Source organism: Pholcus phalangioides, unplaced genomic scaffold (genome assembly GCF_987345545.1).
Source record: "Pholcus phalangioides strain wild (caught in Gottingen) unplaced genomic scaffold, Ppha-v1.0 ptg000008l_1, whole genome shotgun sequence".
Taxonomy (NCBI): domain Eukaryota; kingdom Metazoa; phylum Arthropoda; class Arachnida; order Araneae; family Pholcidae; genus Pholcus; species Pholcus phalangioides.
The window spans coordinates 16,200,968-16,227,897 of NW_028301601.1; the positions used below are offsets into that span (position 1 = coordinate 16,200,968).

The following is a 26,930-nucleotide window of genomic DNA, read 5'->3' on the forward strand; positions in this document are numbered from 1 at the left end:
TGGGAAAGTTCCAGTGCATAAGAAAAGTTTATTATAAAGTTCAATAGCTTTCTTGTGATCTTTTTTTGTTATTGAAGTTGCCATCTTTCCAATCAAAATAAGTTCTTTGAATCTACTTATTGATAAACTAATATACTGACTATACTATAATACTGATGATGGCTTTTTCCCTCCTGTGCAGAGCTATTCCACACTGAAAGGAATCATGTTAGGAACCTAAAGGTGCTTGACAGGATATTCTATAGACCACTATTGCAAGAGCAATTACTCCCTCCAGATTTTTTGCAGTTGCTTTTCCCGAACTTAGAAGAAATGATAGAAATACACAGCACATTTAACAACAGGATGAAAGCCCTAAGGAAAGAAGAACCTGTCATTGGGAATATTGGACCGATGTTACTGGAAATGGTAAAGTTTGGACAGAAACTTTCTTTTTTCTAATATTTAAAAATTCTATCATAGAAATTGAAAACAAGTAATAAAAGTAAAGTTTAAAATGTTTATAAATTCGATGAATATGTTTAATTTTTTTGGATATGCTGGATAATTTTGTATGTAAATATCATAACTGTGAAGTCTCCTGGAATTTCCGCGAGCTTAATTGACATGCACATTAGGGTGGATCAAAAAGTATTGGAAAAATATTTTTTTTAAATTACTTTTGTCATGGAGTGGGAAAGTTGTGTCTTGAGTATATTAGTTTGCTTATTTTTTTAATTGAAATCCATTCATATCTTCCGGTGCCCCAAGCGCCCCAAAAATAGTTAAAAATTGGTACTTTGAAGTTTCTTTTCCAAATTTTTGAAATTACTTTTGGCGTGGGGTAGGAAAGTTGTGTCTTGGATATGTATATGTTGCATAATTTTTTTATTGAAATCCATTCATATCTTCTGGTGGCTAAGTGCCCCAAAAATAGTTAAAAATTCACACTTTTATGAAAATGTATTAAAAATTGTAAATTAATAAAAAAATGTTTATAAATTTTGAGAGTATTCAGGTATTAATGTATAAACTTATAAATAATAATAATTTTATAATACATGAAGTATAAATTCATAAATCAAAGCGGTAAATCATAAAACAAATTATAAAAATTTAACTTATATAGTGGCTTTTTTAATTCAATTAATTTGAAGAGATTTACATATTTCTAAATGTTGTAACACTTTTTTGGCATTAAAATGTTCGATGTGGCTTCTTGATTTTATCCTATTCAATATGAAGTCGTGTATCTTCTTCACACACACTTTCTGACGTCTCAGACACTAGGTGAGAATGTATCTTTCAACTGCTTGGGTATGGCATGAATATTTTCACCATTCCTTCCAACTTTTACCATGGCTTACAACTTTTACTATACTAAATTTTATACATTTAATAATGAACAATAAACGATTTTTCATTCTCTGCCTTTTCCCTGTGAAATCAATTGTTTAACTCATTTTGTATTCAAAATTTGCATAAAAATTGACTTTTTGCAAATATTTAAGTGTCTTGGGACACTGAAAGAAATTAATTAAAGTTGAAAAAAATTTGCATTTATGCTAGTATGCTTAAAAGAAAACTTTTGCAACCCATGCAGATTCTTTTATCCACATTTTTATTTTTCGATCCACCCTAATGCGCATATTGCCATTGCATCAAACCACAAAGAAATGATGATGAGTAAAAGACAATTTTCCCATCAGCATCTACTCAATAGAGTTAATTGACAAAACAGATTTGATCATACATCCCATTAGGAATTAATCTGGTCCTATCTTAGGCCCAATGGTAATTTTTCGTTGCCCTGATTTTTATTTGAGTATATTAACGACAGGTAATTTTAAATGATGATTTGTGACTTTGTACAAATTGGCGATGTCTAGCACGACCTGCATGAAAATCTGTCTAATTCTAATTCTCTAAGGTGGGCAACTATAAAATATACACTAAACTTTTTATTCTAGTTTATGCATAAAATTGTATACATATGTGTGCTGAAAATCAGTAAAAACAGTTGAAGGTTATATATATCGATTGGGTGCGAGCTATATTAATTAGCTTTTCAAATTCAATTAAACTTGTTGAAGTTCAATGTGATGCATACCTAACATCTTTCACTTTGATCTTGATGTAGTTTGATGGAACGTCGGGTGAACATCTCAAAGGAGCTGCTGTTACTTTCTGTCAAAATTATTCTGTCGCCTTAGAAAGCTTGAAGAATAGGCAAAGGAAGGATCAGAAACTCGCCCAGTTTCTTGCAGTATGTTTGATTTTGTTACGTTTTGTTTAGAATCCCTTCATATTTTTATATTTTATCGAAATGGTTTTAAAAATACCTAGTAATAAATAACTTCTTGTTAATTATGTGAAATGCAGCAAAACATTTTTAGCATGTGGTGATCAAGATTACAATTAGATTATTTCTCTTGGGGCTGTTCTGGTTATATAAAAGCTATTGGCTCCTTCCCCAGTCATTTGGAAATATATAAATGAATTATCCAGGGAGGGGAAGATTTTGATGATTGCTCAGATGAATTAAATATGTAAATTGTGTGTGTGTTATCATTACAATTTTTTTCTTTTTTGAGGTCATCTTTTTTTTCATTGCAAACAAAAAAAATATGGTGGAATCTTCTAGCCTTATGCAAAAGAGAGGAGTTACGTAATTGATATTCACTCATTCAGTTTGTTCCTCTTTGTTGTGTATTTCAGGATGCTGAGCTCCATAATCTTTGTCGGAGGCTGCAGTTCAAAGATATTATAGCTTCAGGCTTTCAAAGGCTAACTAAATATCCTCTTCTTCTTGAAAATATAGCAAAATACACACCCCGTAAGTTTTTTGATAATATTTTCCTAGAATATTGAAAAAAGATTTTTCTGTATAGCAATATACATATATCATGCAAGTATTTAATAATCTTTTTCCTCTGTTTTCAATGAAGTATAATCCCTCTGAAAAAGTGTATATATCTACATATCAGTTATTAAGCCAGACAAATACCATGTTGAATAAACATGTATTATATAATGTTTATCATTTCATACCTACTACACAATTTCAAATTTGGTAATGGGATCCTTGGTGATCATGTTCCCAGGGGTCCACTGACTGAAACTTGAAAACCAATACTACAGTAAGCCGTGCATACTGCTATTATCTTTAAAAAGCTTTTAAAAAATTCATGTTATAAATTTTTCTTTCAGCTTATTAAATCTCACAAAGAATGTTTACCAACACACACATTCACTTTTAAAACATTATGCCCTTGTAGTATCTGAGCTTCTTGTTTTCTCATAATATGAGAAGTATATAAAATGCATAATGCAATCACACACAAATAGTAAAACAAATATGTTCGTAGTTGTGAATCTGCAAACTCTGCAATGAATACTTTCTTGGATTTAATTAAGAATTGTGTTGGTGCTTCTACTAGAGTAAAGTATAATAAAAGAATAGGAAAACCCTGGATTACGAAAAAAATTTATGAAAAAATTAAAATTAAACATAAATTATTGAAAGAAATTAAAAAGAAACCGTTTGATATTGAGCTGCAATATAATTTCAAGACATTTAGAAATATGTTAAACAATGAGATAAAACAAAATAAGAATGACTATTATACTGCAGCATTTATTCAAGCAAACGGTGGTTCAAAATCTCGATGGAATTTAATTAACAAATTAATTGGTGAGGATAAATATAGCAACATTGACACGGTTTTTACTGAAACAACTGGTGAAATAACGAATCCAATTGATATTAATGAATGTTTTAATGAATTTTTTTCTAATTTTTGTAACAATAATCTTCCTAATAATTGTAATTCATTAAATTGTTCAAATTTAAATTTTTTTGAGAAATCCTTTTTTATATACCCTACGGATAGTCATGAAGTATTGAGTATAATAAATTCTTTACACTCCAAAAAATCGTCAGGATTTGACAAAATTAATTCCATAACATTGAAGTGTATTGCACCATATGTAAGTGATGTTTTATTGTTTATTTTTAATTTAAGTTTTATCACTGGCAAATTTCCAGAGTGCCTGAAACTTGCAATCGTTTCTCCAATACACAAGAAAAGGAACAAAAAGAATGTTAATAATTACAGACCGATTTCTTTACTATCTGTCTTCTCAAAGGTCATAGAAAAAGTAATTAAATTTCTTGACAGCATTAATTTTTTTTGTGAGAACCAATTTGGATACAGAAAGGCAAAAAGTACAGAGGACGCTCTTGTTAATTTTCTTTCAAATGTGTGCAGGGTTGTTTGGTTTAAACCACAGTTTAAACCTTGGTTTTAACCAAGTGGTTTTTTTAAAAAAACCAGTTTGGTTTTTTTCAAAAAATCAAATAAAAGTTGCCTAAATATCATTTTTTTTCCTTTAAAAATATCATATTGGTTCATAATTAGCCAAAATGTTTCATTTTTACCACATTTTACATCCTTGGGGTACATTCTGATGGTATATCTTTAAATGACATAAGATTTTATAAGTGGTTTTTTTCAAAAAGTCTCATAAAAGTGGCCAGAATATATATAGATTTTTCATATGAAGTATCTTAGTCATTTAAAGTTATATATAAAAGCCAAAATTTCTCATTCTTACAACATTTTTTAACCTTTGGCTACATTCTGATGCTCTATCTTAAGCAAATTCATGAATAAGGAGTGCATCACACATCTAAATGTAATGGTGTATTTTATCTCACAGGATTTCTTTTTCTCTTCACAAAGAAGCAGCTACAGTAGTGACACCATCATGCTAGGGGCAGGTGGTCCTATAATCCAATAAAGACACCAGCTGTCCTTAAAGGACAAAGACTAGTGTACTAGTAGTTACATTACCTCACTTACATTTTCATTTTCTTTCCCATAAGAAGTAGCACATCTCCTACTGTATATCTCCCAGTCTTAATATTCAATAGTTGTTTTTTTTATACTTTCACACACACACACTGTTAAGCCCAGTTAATCAAGGTTCTACTGTATAGTAGTAACATATTTATGAAAAATAATCAGCTATATACAGGGTGATTATAATTTAAGTTTTCATTCCAAAACTATACAATAAGTACTGATCGGAATGACTTGAAAATTTGCATGGTTACTCCTGAAGCAATGGAAGTTTCTTTCGCAAAAGAAAAACATGCAAAATGTGCAAGTAGATGATGCTGTACTTGGCCAGCAGTATAATCTATTTTGTGCAACCACATCATTTCGGCACTTCCACAGCATCAGTGTGTGGATAGAACTTCTATCAAGATGCACATTGCAATACCAGCAAAGCAGCTGCTGAAGACCCATTTTGACAGGATGCACCTTAACCCTTGCAACTTCTGGCTGTGGGGACACCTCAAAATGTTATGAACAGTGGTCAGATTGCAAACTTTGGTGAATTGCAATCTCCAGCACCCCCAAAGCAGAATGTTTTGAGATGTTCTGCAACGAGCCCTCAGCTGACTGAAAATGTTCTGCGGTAAAAATTCACATATACATAATAGCGCTTTTCTACACTTTTCTTAAAATTCTTCCAGATTGTTCTGCAACAGCACTGGTTGTTCTGCGACATACGTCGCACATTTCGGCATATTCTGCTTTGGAGTCCAGCACATTCCCTATATGTTATAAGTTCCTCAGGAATATTAACGGGGGGAGGGGATGCGTTTGGTTTAATAAAGCTGAATTGCAAGCACATCCACATTATGACCATGGCATACTCCGATTCTGCTGTTGAACAAGAATTTTTGTGCTTTCAACCTTATAGCCAGAACACGCGGTGGACAACATATTTAACATTTCTTAAGTAAGTTGTAGTTATTTGTTCAATTACTTCGTTTTTTGTGATGTTTCCATGAATTATGAAATCGTGAAATGCTATAATTAAGCTATCATTCTGCCATGACTGGCTATCGTTTCCATTCTGCGTGCAAATTTCCCACATGTTGGATGATGTCATTAATTTTACATTTTTAAGTGTTTTTTCCCCTTTATCAAATAAAGTTGAATTTTTCAGGAATATTCATGTCAATTTTCAAGTCATCCTGACAATCATTCTTTTTTTACAGTGTTTTGAAATCAGAACCTTAGTTATAATCGCCTTGTATATCGTAAATCATTGCTAATTAATCTGAATTATTTATGCTTCATTAAAGACATTATATTCACCTAATTTTTTACTTTTTGCAAAATAGCTTCCTAATTAAGTATACTGAAAGTAACTGGAGAAAAACCTTTATATATTATATGATTAATAATAACATTAAAATAATTTTCAAACACACAGTAATCCATTGAGTTAAGCAAAAAATAATTAAATTGCAAAAGTTGGTTTTTGTTAAAATGTAAGAAATATTTTTTGATTAATTAGTATGGGAATAGTGCTAATTACATTAATAACCATTTTATTTCAGTTAATTATTAGAAGTTTGAATGATTTTTCAGAAATTTCATTGTTTTTAATGTTAATACTATTTAAAACAAAAAAACCGGTTTAAACCAAAAAAACCTGGTGTAAACCAAAAAAACCCGGTTTTTTGGTTTTTTTACCAACCCTGAATGTGTGTATAGCAGATAACAATAATTGTAAAGTTGCATCATTATTTTTAGATATCAGCAAAGCTTTTGATACCGTGAATCACAGTATTCTTCTAACCAAACTAAAATATGCAGGAATTCGGGGTTTGCCACTTAAATTTTTCAAAACATGTCTTACTAACAGAGTTCAAAGTGTGAAAGTAAATTCCGTTTTGAGTTCTAAAAGACAAATTACATCTGGTGTACCTCAAGGATCAGTACTTGGACCTATTTTATTCCTAATATATATAAATGACCTGTGTAACTTTAATTTGAAAGGAAAAATCACTGCTTTTGCTGATGATTTAGCTCTTTGCTACTCTGAAAGCTCTTCAATCAACTTGAGGAATAACATGCAAAATGATCTTAACTCAATAAATATCTGGTTTAGAAATAATAATTTAAAATTAAATACAGATAAAACTAAATATATGTTATTTGGTTCTGGTACTTTCGATGATTTTGGTGTCCTAAAATATCATAGTGTGACAGATGGCTGTATCTCGGATTGTATGTGCACAGTTGTAAATAGAATAGACACCTTTAAATATTTAGGGATTTTTTTAGATTCAAAACTATCCTGGAAAACACATATTAATTATTTGAGTGTAGAATTAAATCGGAACATTAGGAAATTTTATTTGATCAGGAATAAATGTTCCCAATCCATTTTAAAACTTCTTTATTTTGCGTTAGTAGAATCTATATTGAGTTACGGCATTACATGTTGGGGGGGGGGGGGGAACATACTTCAGCAATCTTTCTTCACTTTTTGTCACACAGAAGTCTTTCATCCGTATCATTCTGAGTAAAAATAGACTCGCACATACATTTCCACTTTTCAATCAATTAAAGATACTCCCTCTGCAACATCTGTACGTTTATAAAAGTTTAAAAATGTTTTATAAAAGAAGTGGCCATCTCAATCTGAAATTACATAAGTCTGGAATGCAATTTAGACGTCATACTATACAGGTACCAAGGCCCAATAAAACTCGTTTCCAAAAATTTTTCCTTTATTTAGCTCCCAAAATATTTAATTTACTTCCTCAGTTAATAAAAGAACAATCTTCATGCACATCTTTTTTTATCAATTTAAAATCTTGGTTGTTAACTCAAGAAGATTTAAATTATCTGTTTGATATTGTAATGTAATCTTCTTTTATCTTGCATACGCTGCTAAATGCCAAAATGTTTTGTTTATCAATTCCATTCCTGTTGCCACTTATTTCTGGGTGTTATATGTATGTGTGTTTTTTTTCTTTCTTTTTTTCTCTCATTATTTATGCGGACAGATAGGTATCAGATATTGTTTTGTGGGCTCACAAGCTTGCTTAGCCCCTAAATGTTTTTTAACTGTGTTTAAAAATCTTAAATAAAGGAAATAAATAAATATAGGGTGTTTGTAAACTGTTTAGAAAAAAAATAGAACATTGAACTATGAACCTTGAACCTATCAAAGCAAACAATGTTTATGACGGAACCTATGGTCACAATCTACTCAGTATGTCAGAAAAGCAAAACTTAGAAAAACATCCAACAAGCGTTGTTATGGAATAACAAAGTCAGATGTCCTCACTTTTGGCATGATTTCTGCTTTAATGAAGAAGCAGCACTTCTCCAGATCATAACCATCAATGTTTAGCATGCTTTAGCACCACTGTCGAACATGTCGTGAATGCCAGACATCCCTGACTTTATTGGACGTGGTGGGCCTGCTGTGTGTCTTCTAAGCTCACCAGACCTAAATACACTGCACTTCTTACTTGTGAGAGCACATGAAGCCATTATACAGGACAACTTGTAGACTCTGCAGAAGATCTTGTCACAAGTCTTTTTGTTGTGAACAAGACCAGACACCAGGAGTCCACAAGTGGGTACACCAGTCTTTTATTTGCGGATGTGAACTATAGAGCTACAACTCTTTCACAGCTGGGTTTTTTTTCTTCAAAGCAGGCTCATCCAAGTAGTTAAAAGTACTATTTTTTTCTCATTTTTACTCTTTTTCTTCTCACCCTTCTATATAACTTAAACCTTTTTTTTTTGCAGGTTTCTGCCTCTGATGAGATCTTCCATTTTCTTCCTCGCCCTTCATAAATCCAAATCATACCCATACTCCCTTCTTCGGCTGTTTTGAACTTCAAAGAGTTCAGTTGAACAATTTGTTTTAAGCATTTCTGACTCTGAGGTGATTGCGACCATAGGTTCTTTAGTAAATATCATTCATCTTGATGATTACTATCACCCTTTCAATTTTTTCTAAACAGTTTAAATACACCCTCTATAATTTAAGAAGTGTGTTAGTCTAGTCTAATTTATTAGCTTGTGTTGGCCATGATCTCATATTAAACTAGTTCGACTGCATTCTTCTCCCATAATTTTAATATATTTTTGTGTCTTGGTAAATCTTTTTTTAATAACTATGAAGTTGCTTATTCTTTGTAAGGTTTTATTTATGTTCAACTATTTTGTTGTAAAATGTGATTATCGCTCCTTAATTTCCTGTCCTAGCCAATACTGATGAGTTGAATGATGTCCAGAAAGCTGTGGAGTGCAGTCGAGAGATAAACTACTTTGTTGACTCTGCTGTGAAAGAAGCTGTGAATCTTCACAGGCTCTCTGATATTCATAAGAAACTGGATAAGAGTGCTTTTGAGAAAGTAGAGCATCCGATTGTTCATAGTTTTAAGGCAAGTTTGAATTTTGAGTATATTTTTTTATATTTCATGCTTTTATACTCCATTAATATTATGTTCACAATTTGTGTTCATTTTTCTCCTGTTTGTGGATTTTTATTAGAATAAAAAAAAGGGAGTATTATTATATAAATCATTCAGAAGTTCAATAACTTGAATCAGTTTGTAGCTTAAATGCCATAATATACTATTTTAAGAGAAACAAAGTTTACTTTCAACTAATGAATGATATTTAATTTGAAATACAATGTAAGCTTGATTTTTCAACATGATTAGTACAAGCCTACATTGATAAATAAGAATTTCCAAATAATGTCCATGAATTTTAATGTGTATAATCTATATTCAAATACAGTAGACTCTCAATAGTCCAGCGTTTTTAGGCAAGTTTTTTTTTTTTATCCCAAAGAAGAGGAAAACATTACTACATGCCTTTGCACAAAAATTTATATTATTAAAAAAAGGGCTTTTTCAGCTTCCAGTAATTTCTGTAATCCGGTGCACCCTCTTCTAATATGTACAGGATTAGTGAGAGTCTACTGTTTACATCAAAATTTTACACAATTTGACGGTCCTTTGATTTGCATTGTGATTTTTTTTCCAATTATTATTTCTGATTAATCACAATTCTGTTTTTGCTACTCCAACCAAGCTATATTTTTTGAAGAATCACTCAAATGTATTATTGTTGGTTACTCACTGATTGGCCACCTGCTTATATCTCTTTGTTAGGACAGAGGTGGGCCATGTTCTGGTTAGGAAAAGGAGGTCATTCACTGGAGTTTCTTCTCTTTCGTTAGCATCTTTATTTTTGTTAGTAGAAAAATTTCAGTATTTGTTGGTGACTTTTTCCTTAAATAATTTCCTCACCACCAAGGAAAAAATTACCACTATTCACCATATTGAATAACGAAGATCTGGATAAACAAGGATCACATAATTGAAGTTCCACTGCAGTTGAATGTTTTTGTCGTGTAAATTTTTTCTAATACTTATTTGGCCAGAGTTCGCGGATTTAAGTCATAAAACCTTTTTCTTATCTTTTATGATTTTTCAGTGGATAATATACACTTGCAGTGTTTTTTTTTTAAAGTTTAATTGTATAGCTACATAATTGCTTCTTATTTACACAAATAAAAATAAATGTTTTGAAAAATTTTGCTCAAGAAATTTATTCAAAACTGTGGGGTCAAATGATATATAATATTTTTAAGCCTATGATGTACTCTTGTTCAACTTTTATTGATTTATGTACTGCTTTTTGGAGTAGTTTTATCAGCTCAGAATTTTTCTGCAGAAAAAAAAAGTTATTCTGTATTCTGTTTCACCTGTGTATTATTTTATTTTACAGAACTTGGATGTGACAAAACACAGACTTGTTCATGAGGGACCTCTGACGTGGCGTCTGGGGAAGCAAAAGACTATAGATGTCCATGTTTTGCTGTTGGAAGATGCCCTGCTCTTGTTACAGAAGCAAGATGAAAAGTACATGCTGAAATTTCACAGTAAAAACCTCACCACTAGCCGAGATGACACAAAAATCATGCATTCACCTATCATTCGTCTACAGAACTTGCTTATTCGTAATAATGCTGCAGGTTTGTATTCATTGATGGAACAATATATTTTCTTTGTATAGCTGTAGTGTGTATTTATTTTCATTCAAGTTCTGAAGGTATATGTGAAAGAAAAAATTGTATATGAGTACAACGAATCCCCCCTCTTTTTTGCAAGCACTGATGGGACACACTCTACTTTTGCATGTAGTTGGGCTGGTAAGTCAATGGGAAGAATTTAGGAAGCTGTCCTCTGTTTTGCATGACGTCATACCCTATATTTGTAAAAAATGTGTTTGTACATCACACCCCTTCTGTTTCACATGTAGCGTGCATAACCTTTATCTTGAAAAGGAAAGAGCATTCAAAGAGTATGAAAGTGGACGAGGTGACCTGTCATCATTTACTGATAAAACAAGGGTAATGAAGAAAACCATATAAAGGATGGTAAAAAGGAAGTTGGTTCTAGGTTGGCAAATAACATTGGCACTGACCAAAAATCATTTTTACAGGTATGTCAATAGTGGATGTTAAGGACCAGTTGGCCCCTTTAATTAGAAGGCTCTAGAGTAGGGAGTAATGCAAACATATATGTGTAGTGTGTTCAATGACTTTTTCACATCAGTTTTCAATAGAAATAACAATATTCAATGTAAGGGGTGTTGCATAGGGCAATAATATCCTCAACGATATTCAAGCAGAAGATGAGGAGTTACTAAATCTTGTAAAAAATATATGTGCAATCAAAGCACCAGGACCAGATGATATTTATCGTAGGGTCCATAGGGAATGTGTTAATGAATTTTTGGGGCCAATTACAGGAGTAGTGTTGCTGAGGGTATCATGTCAAAGGACTGGAAGCTTGTTAACAGGGTTCTGATATTTAAAAAGGGAAGTAGAGAAGCAGTTTGTAATTATTATTCAGTGGGCTTGATTTGCTCCCTCTTGAGAATTTTGGAAATTAATATCAAAAGGTAATTGGTGAAGTGAATGGACGAGAATAATATAGTGTCTGAAAATTAGCATGTGTTCAGGAAGAGGGACTCATGTGTTACCAACCTCCTTTGCTTCTATTATCACGTCACTAAAGGTTTGGGTAAGAACAAAAATGTTGATGTTTTTTATCTTGATTTCCAGAAGGCATTTGATCGGGTCCAACATGGTGAACTCATGAAGCATTTGCGCGAGATTGGGAATGGGGACAACTTGCTGAATTGGATTGGAACATTGTTAAAAGATAGATAGGTCATGGCTGGTTATGGTGAATGGAAAATTCTCTGATTGGACAGGTGTCACAAGTAGAGTTCCTCAAGTGTACTTGGCCCCCATTCTTTTTTCACTTTTAATTGATAAACTTGACAATGGTATTGATGAGATTGTTAGCAAATTGGTGATGATGTCATAGGTGGAGATAGACTTCGAAGTCTGGGGGGGGGGGGGCATGGTCATTATTGCTGGGGGGTCGATTATTGTGATGATGATGGTCAGGGTCATTATTGCGATGATGACGTCGATTCAACTATACATACATGCATTAGATCTGTCGTCGACTTCACCTTCAATGCTGCCCCCCCCCATATCTCCGCCCATGGATGATGCGAAGCTAATGGGGGGTAGTCAGAATCAAAGCGACAGGAAGTTGCTTCAGACAAACTTGCGATTACAGCATGAGCAAATGAATGGAGCATGATATTTAGCATTGACAAATACAAATACAAATACAAATACAACGCCACAACAGGCAAACCGCCCAACGAGGTGGCTGACTTAAGAACATCATGGATCCCCGAGCCCCTACCTACTACTGCTACACCCCACATGCACCCCCCCCCCCCCCCCCCGCGGCACCCCCCAACGAATCAGTAAATGCGGGAATGTGCGTGTACGTGTAGTCAACCTGACGTATAGTTTGTTTCTGTGTAATGCTTGTTATGTGTAGTGCTGTCATCTGCCCCCAGTTTTACTAACTATGAGTGAAGTGTTATGGTTGAATGATTTACCGTTGTAGGACTGTTGCTCTCTGTGGCGAGACTTTTTAACGGGGAGATCGGCTCGCATTTGCGCCTTGAAGTTGGGAACCACAGAAAACCAACTTCAGCCGACCACCACTGTGGGGTTCGAACCCGGATCCTCGCATCACGAGTCCGGCACTATAACCACTCGACCACCACAGCGACAAGTTTATGGTCGCTCATTTTGTTTCCAACAACTCACGTTTTACTTATGAGTTCAATGGTGTTGTTATTCCGGATGCAACTACAATCACCGATCTAGGTATTCTTATTGATAAGCATCTTAAGTTTTCAGAACACAGTTCAGCAGAAAAAAAAGTTGTCAAAAAAACAAACAGAATGCTCGGTTTCATTCTTGATAAAGTGTCTTTGTGTTCACCTAAAGTGATTCTTCTGCTTTTTCAGGGCTTAGTTCGTCCTGCACTGAAGTATGCTTTAAGGTTTTGGAAACCACACGTACAGAGGGACAGGGACTTGGTTGAGGGGTACGGAGAAGAGCCATGCGTGCTCTTGTTGGCACACAAGGCTTGAGCTATGAAGAGAGACTTGATTTCGTAAATATGTTTATATTGGAAGAACGCAGGTGTCTGAGGTATATGATAGAAGTGTTTAAAATTTTCAACGGGATGGATAGAATGTACCTTGAGTTATTAATGCACCGTCAATTGACTGCTTCAACAGGGGAACACTAGTATCGATTGGTAAGGTACAATTCTATGTTGTGGTGTCACATTGAATTTTGCTCTAATAGGGTTGTGAATAAATGGAATAGCTTACCCCTGGGAGTGGTGGACTCTAGCACAGTTGACATGTTTAAAAAGAAATATAGATAAATATATTGGTAAATCGAGAAGCTATCCTTACCTAGATAAGGCAAACAAATATTTTTTATGGGCATTGTATTATATTGTAACATGTATTTTTAGCTTTTATAATTGCACCATTAGTTGGGTTGCTGTGTCTTAGAAATATATGGCTTCCATATTTGTTATTGGCATATTTTTCTTCTTTATTTGCCAGCTTATTAGACATTTTGCTTGTAGTGGCATTGTATTTGTATGAAAGAATTTTTTATAAAAAGGAAGAGGTTTGTACTTAAGCTTTTAAAAGTGAAGCTATTATTATTTGGCCATCAATTACAGGGGATAGTATCTGCAGATTGACCATTAGGAGGGGTTTCAATCTTTTACATTTTTGTATCGTATCAAAAAGACACCTTGGTCCCAGAACAGAATGTTTTGCATTGTTCTGTAACAGGTACTCAATTTACAGAAAATGTTCTGTGGTAAAAATTCCCGTGATAGAAAGAGGAACTCTTTTCTGTGTAGAGAATACTTTCTTTTCAAAAAGTTTTCCTAAGGTTGGTTCTGGGACATGTCACAGATTTTGATACATTCTGCTTTGAGGTTTCTAGCAATCCTATCAAGGTCTACAATAACAAAGGTGTACAATCATTACAGTTTCGGTTGATTGATCATATCGCCCATATGTTTGGCTGTCCCTACTTTGTTTATAAAAATGCCCAATTTTTTCCAATGAGGCTTACTTTTCAATGAAATCAATTGTTAATCTTTACTGAAATCATGGATGAAGATATGCATGAATCACATCATGATAATCGTGACATGACTGACGGGTTTAATATTTTTCTTATACATTGGTCATATTGGTTTTTTCCCCTCTTATTAAAATAAACTTATTTCACTATAGATATGTAGTAGAATTTTTTTCTGTTCTTTTTTCTTCTGGTCATGGTGTATTTCAGAAATGATAAGCAGTTTTGCAAACAATTAGGTTTTTTTTCTTCAAATGTGAATATCCATATTTTTCTGTGTTGACAATTGCAAAATCCTGCATTTTTCCATATTTTACTTACAAATGTGTTCTGTTGTCAGCATATAGGACACGTTGTTCTGCATACGAAAAAAACTACGGGGTATGGTTTAAAAAATGTTATCCATCTCCCACTCTGTACACGGACAAAAGACATCAAATGTGTTGATACATTCACACTGTTTAATTTTAGGGCTTTTTCTTTCATTGTGCTATTTTCTAGTTTCTGATGAATCATTGTTTTGGTGTTCTTACTAATTGTCATTTTTAGTGGCAACATGTTAATGATTGTTTTGCTGACTCATTGTTTTTTATTAGGATTGGATCCTAATTGTTGATGAACTGTTTCGACTTTCTTTTTCTCTCGTAAGATTAATAACTTAAATTAGTTATATCTTTGTTTGTCTTCAACCTTTTTGTGATATTTGTGTTGGAAATATATTGTCTTCGCTTTGTCCAAGATTTTTCACTGTAATATCGGACCATGTGAATATTTTTTCTTTACATAAATGCCCTCACATTATGTGCCCTTTCAGTTATATTGTTTATGCCATCAGCTCTTAACAATTGATTTTATGATATTTCAGATAAGAAGAGCATCATTTTAGTTTCCCCTTCACCTTCAGAATGTGGAATGTATGAATTCGCTGCTGCAACAACATCTGAAAAGAAAACGTGAGTGTAATTTCTTTATACGAGTAATTTTAAAATTGAATGGCACACTCCTTTCTCAGATGGAGGGCATATTTCCTTCTGGTATATAAACAAGAAGGAACATTGCAGTTATAATCCATATGAAAACTACACATGGCAATGGTAAAAGCTGCTTCATGCTTTTACCACAAAAGGTAAGTGCTGCAGTGCAGAAATTGCAGAAGCTTCTACAGTGCAGAAATTGTTTTTAATTATGACTTGAAAATCACTGAAACAGAGACAACTTTAAAAAGTAGAAATCTGTTTGTATAATCTAAAAAATTAAAAAAAATGTGGGGGGGGGGGAATGGGTCACTGTGACAAACTTTGATTATTATGTGGGGTAGTCAGAGGCTCTGACATGCAGAAAATATTGGGGGTAAGGGCTCACATGTTTGCAACGGATTCAACGACATGGAACTAGCATTTGTTTATGTACTGATGATGTGTAGGAAGATTAGCCTTGAATACCCTTAATTATCTCCTGCAATCCCTGGTTCTGATGGCTATGGGAGTAGCTTTCGGCTCCAGAAACAATAGATTCAGTAAAGTCTAGATTATTTTCACAATGAATGGTTTACAAAGAATATTTCTATTGCCTTGAGTTTAAGAATAAATCATCAATTTATCCCTGAATCCCTGTTTTGCATTGAGCCCTCAGCTTACCAGAAATGTTCACTGATAAAATAATAGTTCCCATAATAGTGTTTTCTACACTTTTCTTAAAGTGTTCTGTAGCAGCACTAATTGTTCTGCAACATATGTCACAGCTTGCAGCACATTCTGCTTTGAGACCTTCTTAGTTGCCTTTTGTAGAATACCTCTACTCATAAATAAATATCAGTTTTATATGTTACTTGGTTATATATGAACTTGGTTAATTCAAATTTTGGATAATTCAACTTTTACAAACTCCCCTTCCTCGTCATAAATCTTTGAAGAAAATGAAAATTTGAATATTCTGTTTTTCTCTATATATATATATATATATATATATATATATATATATTTTTTTTTTTTTTTTTTTTTTTTTGATATTTTAATGCCCATTTTAACAACATGTTCAGCTGGAGTTCGTAGTGAATGTGTATCACTAATACCGCTCATGTTTTTCAACCGATGGATCAAGGGGTACCATTCAAAGTCTGAATCTTTCTGTTGTCATTAAGATTATTCAAAGTATCTAACAGTTCAGATTGTACTATGTTAATGAAAGTATATTTCCTTGGTAGAATAAGAATGTCAAACAAAATTTGGGCAACAGTTTTAAAACGAATGATTATGAACTGTTTCCTTTAATCAGGCTTTGAACATAGTCAAGAAACTCTGCAGTGATGCTGATTCCAGAACAGTGGAATATGTAGCAGCTAAGATAAATTAATATAATTAAAAATTATTAAAATTTGGGAAACAGTTGTGCAACTGATGATAAAATTTTAATAATTGATAAATAAATCGCCGCCTGGCAGTCGAGTGGTTAGGGAACTAGCTTCTCACTGTGCAGGTCTGGGTTCGAATCCCGGTTTGGGCATGGATGTCTACTGACCTAACACTAACAAATTCCCTGGACGGATCATGCTGATCCCTTGGGAATACGTGAAGATCATGTTATTATTATTATTAATATATGTATATTTATTTATTTATATTTTCATATGTGAATGCTGATGATTATGTTACACTCAAAATGGATCTGGGTAATTTAATTAGATAATTCAAATTTCGTATGCTTTAAACTTTTATCTTGTGACTTTGAATTAACTAAGTTTGACTGTATAAAGCAAAACCCCACTAATCCAAACTGATTTTGACCATAACCTAATTTCAATAGACCAGTATGTAATTGAAATAAATCATTACAGGTGGTGTAGATATCTGACTGAAGCAGTCGAAATCAGCAATACTCGTTTAGGTCCTGTTAGGCAGCCAGAACTATTCAATGTGGGAGAACCTGAACATCCAGGTAATGCTGAAGAGAGCCACACAGATGAGTCTGTGAATTTGAACAAAGAGTGAGTAAATTTTCAGATAGTATTATTTTCTCTTCTTTTAATGTATTTCATTGAATTTAGATGAGTCATAAACATATTTTTAGGCTTTATAAGCATTCAAGGTTCATTTTATGTTTCAATTCTATTTCTTTATATTGAAAAGACACTTGTTTTTTCCTCTCGTGACAGAGCTCAGAGCAAAGAAGATATGAAGGAGAAGAAGCTTTCCACGGAGAGCATGGACAGCGTCACTTCTACCAGACTTTCTTCACAACCCTCTGCGGACTCAGTAGAAGCTTCTAATGCTGTGATATGTGGTGATAACATTTCTTCGGAATCCACACTTTCCCCTACCAGTCCAGATGACAGCACAAGCAATGCGGAGTTACAAAATAGAACTCAAAAACGTCTGCAACGGGTAGAAATCTTAAAAATCGCTGATGGTCCTCAGCTCATAGAACCCTGTGAAGTCATTGTCAGCCAGGGTGCTGTGCTTCAGACGGCTGAGCCTGTTTTGACTCCCATTGGTGAGTAGAGGAAGTTTTATTTTGCTGCAGTATATATTTTAATTCTTGTAAAGAAGTTTACTGAAATATAAACTGTAAGACCAGGCTGAGAATTAGGGTGTATTTGAGTTTCATAGATTGATGAACTTGTGAAATTGAGAGATTTTTATTCATTGCTTTATTATGATATAAAAAGTTTTGTATATGAATTTTGATGCTTGCGTCAGAAATTATGCTTGTTTGATATATTCTCATTTTAATAGAAAAATACTAAAAAAACTACTTTCTGTATGTATTAGAGAGGTTAAGACGGAAGGACCAGGAAATTTCCATAGCAATGCAAGAGAAAGAAAAGTTGGTTAGTGATATTCTACAGGTCCCAGCTGAAGAGGTGATTTCTTCAATAGAGGTAAGCACGATACGATTTTTTTTAGTATTCACAAAACTATACATAGGTATCGAAATATTGTTTGTTTGAAATTTTTTTTCCCCAAAAAGAAATTTATTCACTTTCATTTATACAAGATGAGAAAAAAAAAAGGAAAAAAAATATACGCACATATGCACAACGCATTACAGACTGAAGTAATTTTTGATACACTGAGTTAGTTACATGAGTTGACAAGGGGTAACTTGGTTACCGGTACTGACAACATGCAATGAAGCTAAAACTAAAAGTCACTAGTGAAATTAGTATTGCTATGTTAAATGCGCAAAAATAAAAATAATAAATAAAAAAGACGTATGAAAAAAATATACATATATGTGAACGACAAATCAAGAAAATACATGCGCTGAGTATATAAAATAGAGGTGCCAGACAGGGATTTATTTGTAAAAAAAAATAAGCAAATCGCTTCGATGAAACACAATCAAAATGTATAAATTTATGTCTGAGTATTAAAATAAGTTTTAATATTTAGTATGCTAGCAAGGTATTGTTGAAGTCGTCGTTTAAAAGCAGGAAAGTGTTATATTTTGCAATCCTATAGGTAAAATGTTATAAATTTTAAGAGCAATGTAAAAAAAGTATTTGCAAAAAAATTTTTTATATGTAAGGGAATTTCTAAGACCATATGAGGTCGTCTCGAGGAAACAGTCATTTTGGGTGGGCAAATATTTGTTTTTGTGCAGAAAAATAATTGCTTTATAGAAGACAAGCTGTCGTAGGTTTAGGATATATTATAAGAAATGTCATTTGAAATCGAGTACCCTAAAAACTTGAGAAATTTGAATTGAATAGTTATAATTGGTAATAAGTTAGTCTTATAATCGCAGCCCCATGTAAGCACACCATATTGCAATGATGAATGAACCCAGGCATAAGAAGCAGCACAAGAAAGTGTGATGAACAATTCTTCGCAAACGATAAAACTTATACAAGAAAAATCTGAGTTTTTTTCATGAGAAATTCAACGTGAGATTTCTATTTCAAATTAGAATCAATGTAGATACCGAGATATTTCCACAAGAAGACCTCTCCTAAAGATTGACAATTACAAGCATTAAGTGAACGACCTGTTGCATGAGATTTGAAAACAAGATTTGAGTTGGGACTTCCCCTGAGGAAGTCAAGAAAAATTTCAGTTTTATTCTTTGTTACATAAATATAAGCTATAATTGATTAATTGATTAGTGTAAATCTGAGAGTGGTTGTAATATTTGTTTTATGACCTTATGATACATTTTCCCTTGTATTTTTGTTTTCTTCTCAGTTTAATGAAGATGTCGACGGAAAAAATGCGCAGGAGCTGATTGCCTCAGCTGTTTATCAAGGTATTTATTTCACACTTTGTCAAATTATCTATTATCTCTTTTTTATTTATTTATTTATTTTTTCAAGTAGTTTGTTCCTACAAAGTCCTTTAATCATTTATCCACCAGATTATGAAAAATAGAATAGGAATAAAATGATAATAAATACAAATAAAAATATAGATTAAGTGATGATAATAAATAATTATTATGTAAATTATTTGGGAGGTCATAATTAAAGATATAAAAACTAAGAGAAATACTGTTTTTCATAAAGTTAGTGCGTAACAAATAATCTAACTTGGTACTTTAAAGTACCGTCAGCAAATGAAGGGTTAACTAGAATTTTCACCGATTTTTCAAGTACTCACTTTTTTGTGGGCATCTTTTTTTTTTGCCAGCTCATCGGGCAGTTTGACTGTTGTGGCCTTTATATTTATTTGTACAGTAATATCTGGAAGTGAGACTGACAATATGTGTGTAAGTCAGAGTGCAAATTTGCATGCAAATGCATTAAATATTGTTTTATTGGGTACAAGACAAGTATTACCAAAAAACACTAGTCTTTATTTTTTTTTTTTAAAGTGCAATTGAAAATGCAAGTTTTCTTATAAATGATTGAAAAATTATCATTGAAATTTTTAAGTTACTGATGCATAATTAAAAATGGTGTTTAATAATGGGTTATAAACCAAAAACACACCCAAACCATGTAGAGATCTAATCAGGTGTTCCATAAGATATTTCTGGAATTAAATTATATTGATCATGGAAAGATTTTGATGTAACTTCCAACCAGTGTGCCACAGCAATTTTGGGTACTGCTGAAATTCCTTAAGATCGAGCAAGTTCATTTTGCTATTTTGGCATTTTTTATTTTTAATCTGGATAGTATAAAAATCAGACTTTCTGATCCTAATAAGTGTGATAATTATAATTATTTAGTCTTCATCAGAGAAAAAAACTGAAAACTTTCAACTTATAGAATTTATGAATGACATCTAAAATAGTTTCGTTTTTTTGCAGCGAATCAATTATCTGTCCTCTTGAATGAATGCCTGAATGCTACTGCAGAGGAAGCCAGCAGTGTCCACAATAATGAAGGTTCAAATTTTATTCTGTGCACCTTGTTTAAAATTTGATTTCTTCACACTGACAAGCGTAGTTATAATGTTACTTTCATATTTTTCTGCCAGTTTTATCAAGTTGTCTGGAAGTCACTTTTAAATGTGATTTGACGTATGATGCACCTATGTTCAGAAAATTCTGAGATATTTCTTATTACAAACAATGTGTGCATAAAGGTATTGTAATGTGTGCATAAAAGTATTGTAATTGATGAAAAAAATCTTGTGATTATATGTTCTGTGTAAATTAAGATGTCATTCTTAAATCTATATTTACATTAGTTGGTGTTTGCTGGACTCCTAGCTACCTGCAAAGTCAGAAATATTCAAACATTTGATAATAGTCGGGGGAAATCAGAAAAGGGGGAGAAACAAACTTTTATATGCTTGGAAAATTAAGATTTAGAGTTTTAAGTTGTATTTCTTTCTTGAGGTAGAATGTTATTGTGTTTGTCAATGTTTCAGTCCTTGGTAAAAGGCTGATATAGCATATGCCCTTTCGATAAAGGAAATTTTTGAGCTTTAATCAGAGAAAATGATCAAGCAAATCTTACTGTAAGACCAGTCGTGATCCAGGCTCTGTCCCAAGAGGGATATAAGCCTTTTACCCCGAGGGGTTAAGCAAATCTTACTGGGAACCCTGGTATGGGAAAACTGATAGAAGTTATTAAAATTGTGTGTACCTTGTTTAAATGTGATCATTTTAAACCTTACAACTTTAACCTCACAGGATGTAATATGAGTGCTCTTTGCATAATATCTAGACCTCAGTTTCCTTAATTATTGGAAATAGTTAAGCTGGAATATTTTGGGAGTGCAGTGCAGCCTCTCTTTTCACTCTCATTGTTATAGCATGCATTCAGATGCTTCATGCCTGTAATTTGTCTGACGTGTTATGATCTTGCTTTAGAAAGTAGGGACAAATTTTTTTTTTCTTTATTACAATCATAATTGTGCTGAAACACCAATTTTAATTGAATTGGGAATATTTTCACAGCTCTCTTTGACTTAGTAATAATCTGGTAATAATAATAATCTTAGTAATAATTTGTTTGACTCATCTGTAATATTTTATCTGTTTATTTTTTCACTCTGTTTATCTGTAATATTTTTCACTCTTTTTCTCTTAGATGTGAGTGAATATGGTGATTCCATAGCTGTAGATGGTTTTTCAAACCATAGTCCAAGTGCATTTAGAAGAGTTCCGAAGGTTCCACTCGTCTGTGCAGATAAATTACTGACGAGTTCGACCTCTCTGAACAAAAAGCTCACTCACCTTCTGGTATGGAAATGCTCCGACTTAAATAATTTGATGAAAAATATTCTATTTTATTTCATTTATTGTTATTATTTTGATGCTGACTTTTGATGACACAAAATTGGTGAAAAGTTTTGTTCTGCTGATACCCTGAGCGCACACACATTCTAAACACAAAAGTACTTCGACCAACAAATTTCATTGTTTTCAAGAGGTACCAAGAAATTTTGTATTCTCTCAAAGTAAACTTTCCCCACTCGAAATGATAGCATCTCTTTGATTCATTCCATTGTTTAGAAAAACGCATTACATTGTTAAGTGTACCAAAGATATCTCTGAAGTGCTGTAAGGATGTCAAATATCTGAAATTTCACAAAATGGTGCATAAAAATTTAATTCACTTTTCATGGACAGACTGCCGATTTAGAACAAAAAAAATCATTGATTTAAATTGGGAAATTTAAACTACATTTTTCTTCATTTAACTTCAGTTTTGCTCAAGTAAAAATAACCTAGTAATAACATAATATTGTAATATAGTTAAAATTATAGATTTCTTTATTTAAACAATATGGAAGAGATCTAGTAAATACATACTTGAGCCTTATCCTTAGATACATGCAGAACTGTAGCTGTTCCGTCCTACATTTGCTTATGTGAAAAAAAATTCAGAGAAATAAAGGAAATCACACTTAGATATAGCTGCACTAAGTATTTTCACAAATTGCTCGCTGAGATGACTGAAAGAAGATGCCCATAAAAAATATGAATGTCACATATAACTAAACTGCAGCAACCCTAAATAAGAGCATATATCACAAAACAAAAGACATAATTAATACTATATAATACACATTGCCCGTAAAAAAAATTATTATGGTTGTCTTATCTAAGTATGGATAGCTTCTCAATTTATCCCAGTATGTTTATTGTTGTATGTAATCAACGTGTCATAGATGTGTCAACTATGGGGGCAATAGTTTCCCCTGATAAAAAATTAGGAAAATTATTTTTTGTATAAATCTCTGAATTCTATGTCCTAATTGTTGATTTAAAATGATAATAGATGTGTGTGAGAGAGATGGGGAGGGAGGAAAATTAAAATTTTCAAGTGACATATTCAAGTTGGAAACATCATAATAAATGCATCAACCAATGCATGTGCACAAAAACAGTATAGTCAATATAATATGCTTTTCAATTATTTCATGCTGAAGAGCCTTTCGGTAGTACATAGAGTGAATCCTGCATGATATGCGATACTGAGTTGCTACCTGGTATTTACTATACAAAAAACGGGATAGCCCTTGTGAATAAGTGTTTTTTTTTGTTTGTTTTTTTTCATTTCATGAGAAATATCTGTCCTTGAAGTTAATTCAAGTTCCTGAAACTCTCATGTTAACCTACATAAACACAGATTTTTGGTGTTCATATTTCTTGCCTGTTGGAGTTGGTTAGTTTGTCTTTATAAATAAAGTTAAGTTTGAGAAATTAGATGAGAAAGTATGAATTCTAAATGATTAATAAAATAAGTTTTACTTATTAAGAGATGGCTTAATTTAAATCAAATTAATCCGATTTTTTTTTTCTATAATCATTTTTCTTTTCTATAATCATTTTTTTCATACCCTGCTCATGGACACTCTTACTCAGTAAAAACTTGGATTTTCCAACAACCTGTGTTCCAATGACCCCAAACCAGGCAAATTAGAATAGGGTGACTTTAATGATTGGATACACTGTATTGCATAAAGAATAGTTTACCCTCTTCCGCATGAACAATGTTCTGCATGCTGAAGAAATACTGTCACAAGTTCTTCTAGTGGGGGGGGGGGGGTGCGATAATCCACCAGCATAGTCACTTTTTGTCTGTTGGTAGTTGAATAGATATAATTCAGGTTTGTAATAAAGGGAAATAAATCATAGCATTCTCATTTATGGCTTTTCATATTCACTAGGATGCAATTCATGTAATGGCATCTAGGAAGATAATATATGTCTCATATCGCTCCTTCAGGTGCTGTCTAATTATTTTCTTACTCTTGCCATGTATGAATTTCCAACAGTAAACAGTAATGTAACAATCTTTCCCTTTTTTCTCCCACAGGCTATGATAACTGAGTCGGAAAATGAGAGACGGCAACTTAGAAACGAGCTGAGTAATGTTCGAGAGCAGATTCACTTGATGCACGAGACACACCGCCATTGTTCCCTACGTTCCCGGTCACCAAGTAATGTTAGTGCAAGTCAATCACGGCCAAACAGTTTTGTCTCCATCACATCATCAATGTCGGAAGATACGCCTGATGTAATAGAGGAGCAACAGCAGCTATCTTCAGGTATTATTCACTGTGTTGTTGTTGTGTTTTTTTTTTTTTTGGTAGTAAATGGTCCTATGTCAGTAGATGTAACTTTTGACGCCTGAGGCTTCTTTGCCTTACAGATCACTATGATTGGCTACCTTGACTTACAGATCACTATGATTGGCTACCTTGCCTTACAGATCACTATGATTGGCTACCTTGCCTTGCAGATTGCTATGACTGGCTCCCTTGTCATAGAGATCATTGCCATTGACTCCTTTGCCTTACACAACATTTACCCTTGACTCTCTTGCCTTGCATAATGTTTATCCTTGGCTCCTTTGTGTTACAAATCATTGTCATTTGCTCCCTCGACATTAATATCATTTAGTTTCTTTCCACATATATAGGCCAGAACAAACTCCTTTTCACTGTTGTCAATTCACCCATGATTGTTGAATTTTTTAAAAATATAAAACAATATCTCTCTGTCTCCATCAAGCGCATTCTCTTGTATACTCCTTGGCCAAACAATATCACATAAATAAATAAATAAGTAAATTTATCCTTAACTCCTTTGTCTTACAAATCATTGTCATTGGCTTCCTTGCCCTACACATCATTTTTCCCTTTGCTCCCTTGCATTGCAGATCAGTGTTATCCTGGTTCTTTTGCATTGTGTATCATTAATTATTAGTTGCTGTGCTTACAAGTCATTATCATTGACTTCCTTGCCTCATGAACCATTCATCCATGGTACCCAAGAATTATGAGAAATTTAGTATGAATCCCCCCCCCCCTCCTTCATCTATTTCCAAAAAATAGATCACAATTTTTATTCTTCCCTACAAGGGAAAAAAAATTTGAGTAGATTCCATATTTGAAAATGAACCACCCTTGCACTAGAGATCTTGCCACATGTAAACGTAGCTATTGAGGTCCAAACTTGCTATCATGCAGATGTATCAGAAACTTTATGGTAATACTTATATTTCTACTCACTTTTTTCAGTATTAAATCGAGTGGTGGAGGAGTCATCGCCAGAAAATTCGGCCATCGAGATATTCCCATCTGATTCTACTGCCACTGGTGGTGATCCAGATCATGCACATAATGGCTTACCATCAGGCGAAGTCTCCAATGAAAACAATGTTGATTCAGCTCCTGCTGATCTGTCTGTCTTGCCAGGCGAATCATCAATGCAACCTGAAAACAAAGTAGACTGTGATTCCAAGGAAGTGTCTGACTCTGCATGTACCACGGCGGAGATTACGGACAATGGAAGCAAGTGCAGTGATGTGGTAACGGAATCTTCCAGTTCTGTCTGTGAGCAGGAATGTGTCAGTAACTCTGTTGATCCGATATATTTTTAAAAAAGGGATCTTTTTTTTTGCTTTTTTCGTGATCATTTTTTTTGTGAAAGGGAATTTAAAAAAAAAAAGTTTGCTCTTCCACATACACTAAATGAAATTTTACCAACGCTTTGAAAGATTTTCCTCAGATTTAAATGAGCCTTGTTTGTTTTTTTTTTCATAGTCATTTTTTTTAACGCACCCATTAATATATGTTCATGCTGCTGTTAATTACATTGTCATTCCCAAGACGTTTGTAAGTTTGTTATTCAGTTAAGGTTAGTTCTGGTAAGAATTTCGGTCGAAAATACTTGTAAATTTTGTATTTAAAATTCAGAAATGGAAAGAGACACAAGGTTGGCTATTTTCACTGGAATAGTGATTGACAGAGAGATATGGATGCGTTTATTTTCTGAAAAGTTCCGGCATCTGATAACTAGCATTTTTTGCCTTCTCTCGGTGTATAATTACAAACTATATATTTTAATACTCGCCATGCTGCTTCTTTTTTCAAATACTGAATACTATTTAAGAAAATAAAAAGGGGATTAAATGACGAAGAATCCTCGCTGGTGCTTTAGCAGTATGAGCTGTATTCAGGGGTCCTTTTTATTGTATAAATTTATCGTCGTAAAACTCGTATAAGTAACAGTTTGTTGATTAGTGAAAAATTGTTTATAGCCTTATTAGTGTTTTTGTGCGAGGCATCTTTATAACGCCGCGGTAGATGGAAAGAGTATTTTGTAGAGAAAAACAAAAATAAAATATTCTGTACATATTTATACAAATACTTGGAATTACCTTAATGAACGTTGTTTATATATAGTATGTAGGAAGAAGGCCACTAACGCCTTCGACGCAGATACAAAAACAAAAAAAAGCAAACTTTTTCTCTGTTCACACTCAGTTAGCGCATCATATCGTCATTCCTGCATGTTTTTATTTATTTAATCTATTACTTAATACTTTTTTAAATGTAAATATAGTTATATATGTATATATCTATATATAATGTAATTGTATCGATATTTTTTCTCTCCTTTTTTTTTTTTGTATTTTTCACTGGCTTGTGTTTGCGCAAAAATACAGAAAAAATAGCTGTTTATCTTGCAATTGATACTGTTCAACCAAAAGGGAAATATAGTTTGGTGTTAATTACTTATCCGAAATCTGTGTTTAAGAACTTATCTGCCTATGTGTGATATATATACAAATAGCAAAAAAATTATGTGAATAGCCCCATTTCTTTTCAACTCGATAAACTTGAAGTATTTTTTGCCAGCTG

At 33.0% G+C, this 26,930-nt stretch overlaps 1 protein-coding gene across 1 annotated transcript in view; it reads left to right on the top strand.

The window, feature by feature from the left end:
* Positions 1-26,414, top strand: part of RhoGEF2 (Rho guanine nucleotide exchange factor 2) — a 118,275-nt gene extending 91,861 nt beyond the window's left edge. The window contains exons 27-40 of the mRNA XM_089234273.1: positions 182-408; positions 2,120-2,245; positions 2,698-2,815; positions 9,075-9,253; positions 10,611-10,857; positions 15,248-15,335; positions 17,216-17,365; positions 17,534-17,871; positions 18,150-18,259; positions 19,566-19,626; positions 20,632-20,709; positions 21,863-22,014; positions 24,098-24,329; positions 25,305-26,414. Of these exons, the coding sequence (XP_089090399.1) occupies positions 182-408; positions 2,120-2,245; positions 2,698-2,815; positions 9,075-9,253; positions 10,611-10,857; positions 15,248-15,335; positions 17,216-17,365; positions 17,534-17,871; positions 18,150-18,259; positions 19,566-19,626; positions 20,632-20,709; positions 21,863-22,014; positions 24,098-24,329; positions 25,305-25,666 (2,468 nt within the window). The 3' untranslated portion in view covers positions 25,667-26,414. The remainder of the gene's footprint in view (positions 1-181; positions 409-2,119; positions 2,246-2,697; positions 2,816-9,074; positions 9,254-10,610; positions 10,858-15,247; positions 15,336-17,215; positions 17,366-17,533; positions 17,872-18,149; positions 18,260-19,565; positions 19,627-20,631; positions 20,710-21,862; positions 22,015-24,097; positions 24,330-25,304) is intronic.
* The last annotated feature ends 516 nt before the right edge of the window (positions 26,415-26,930 follow it).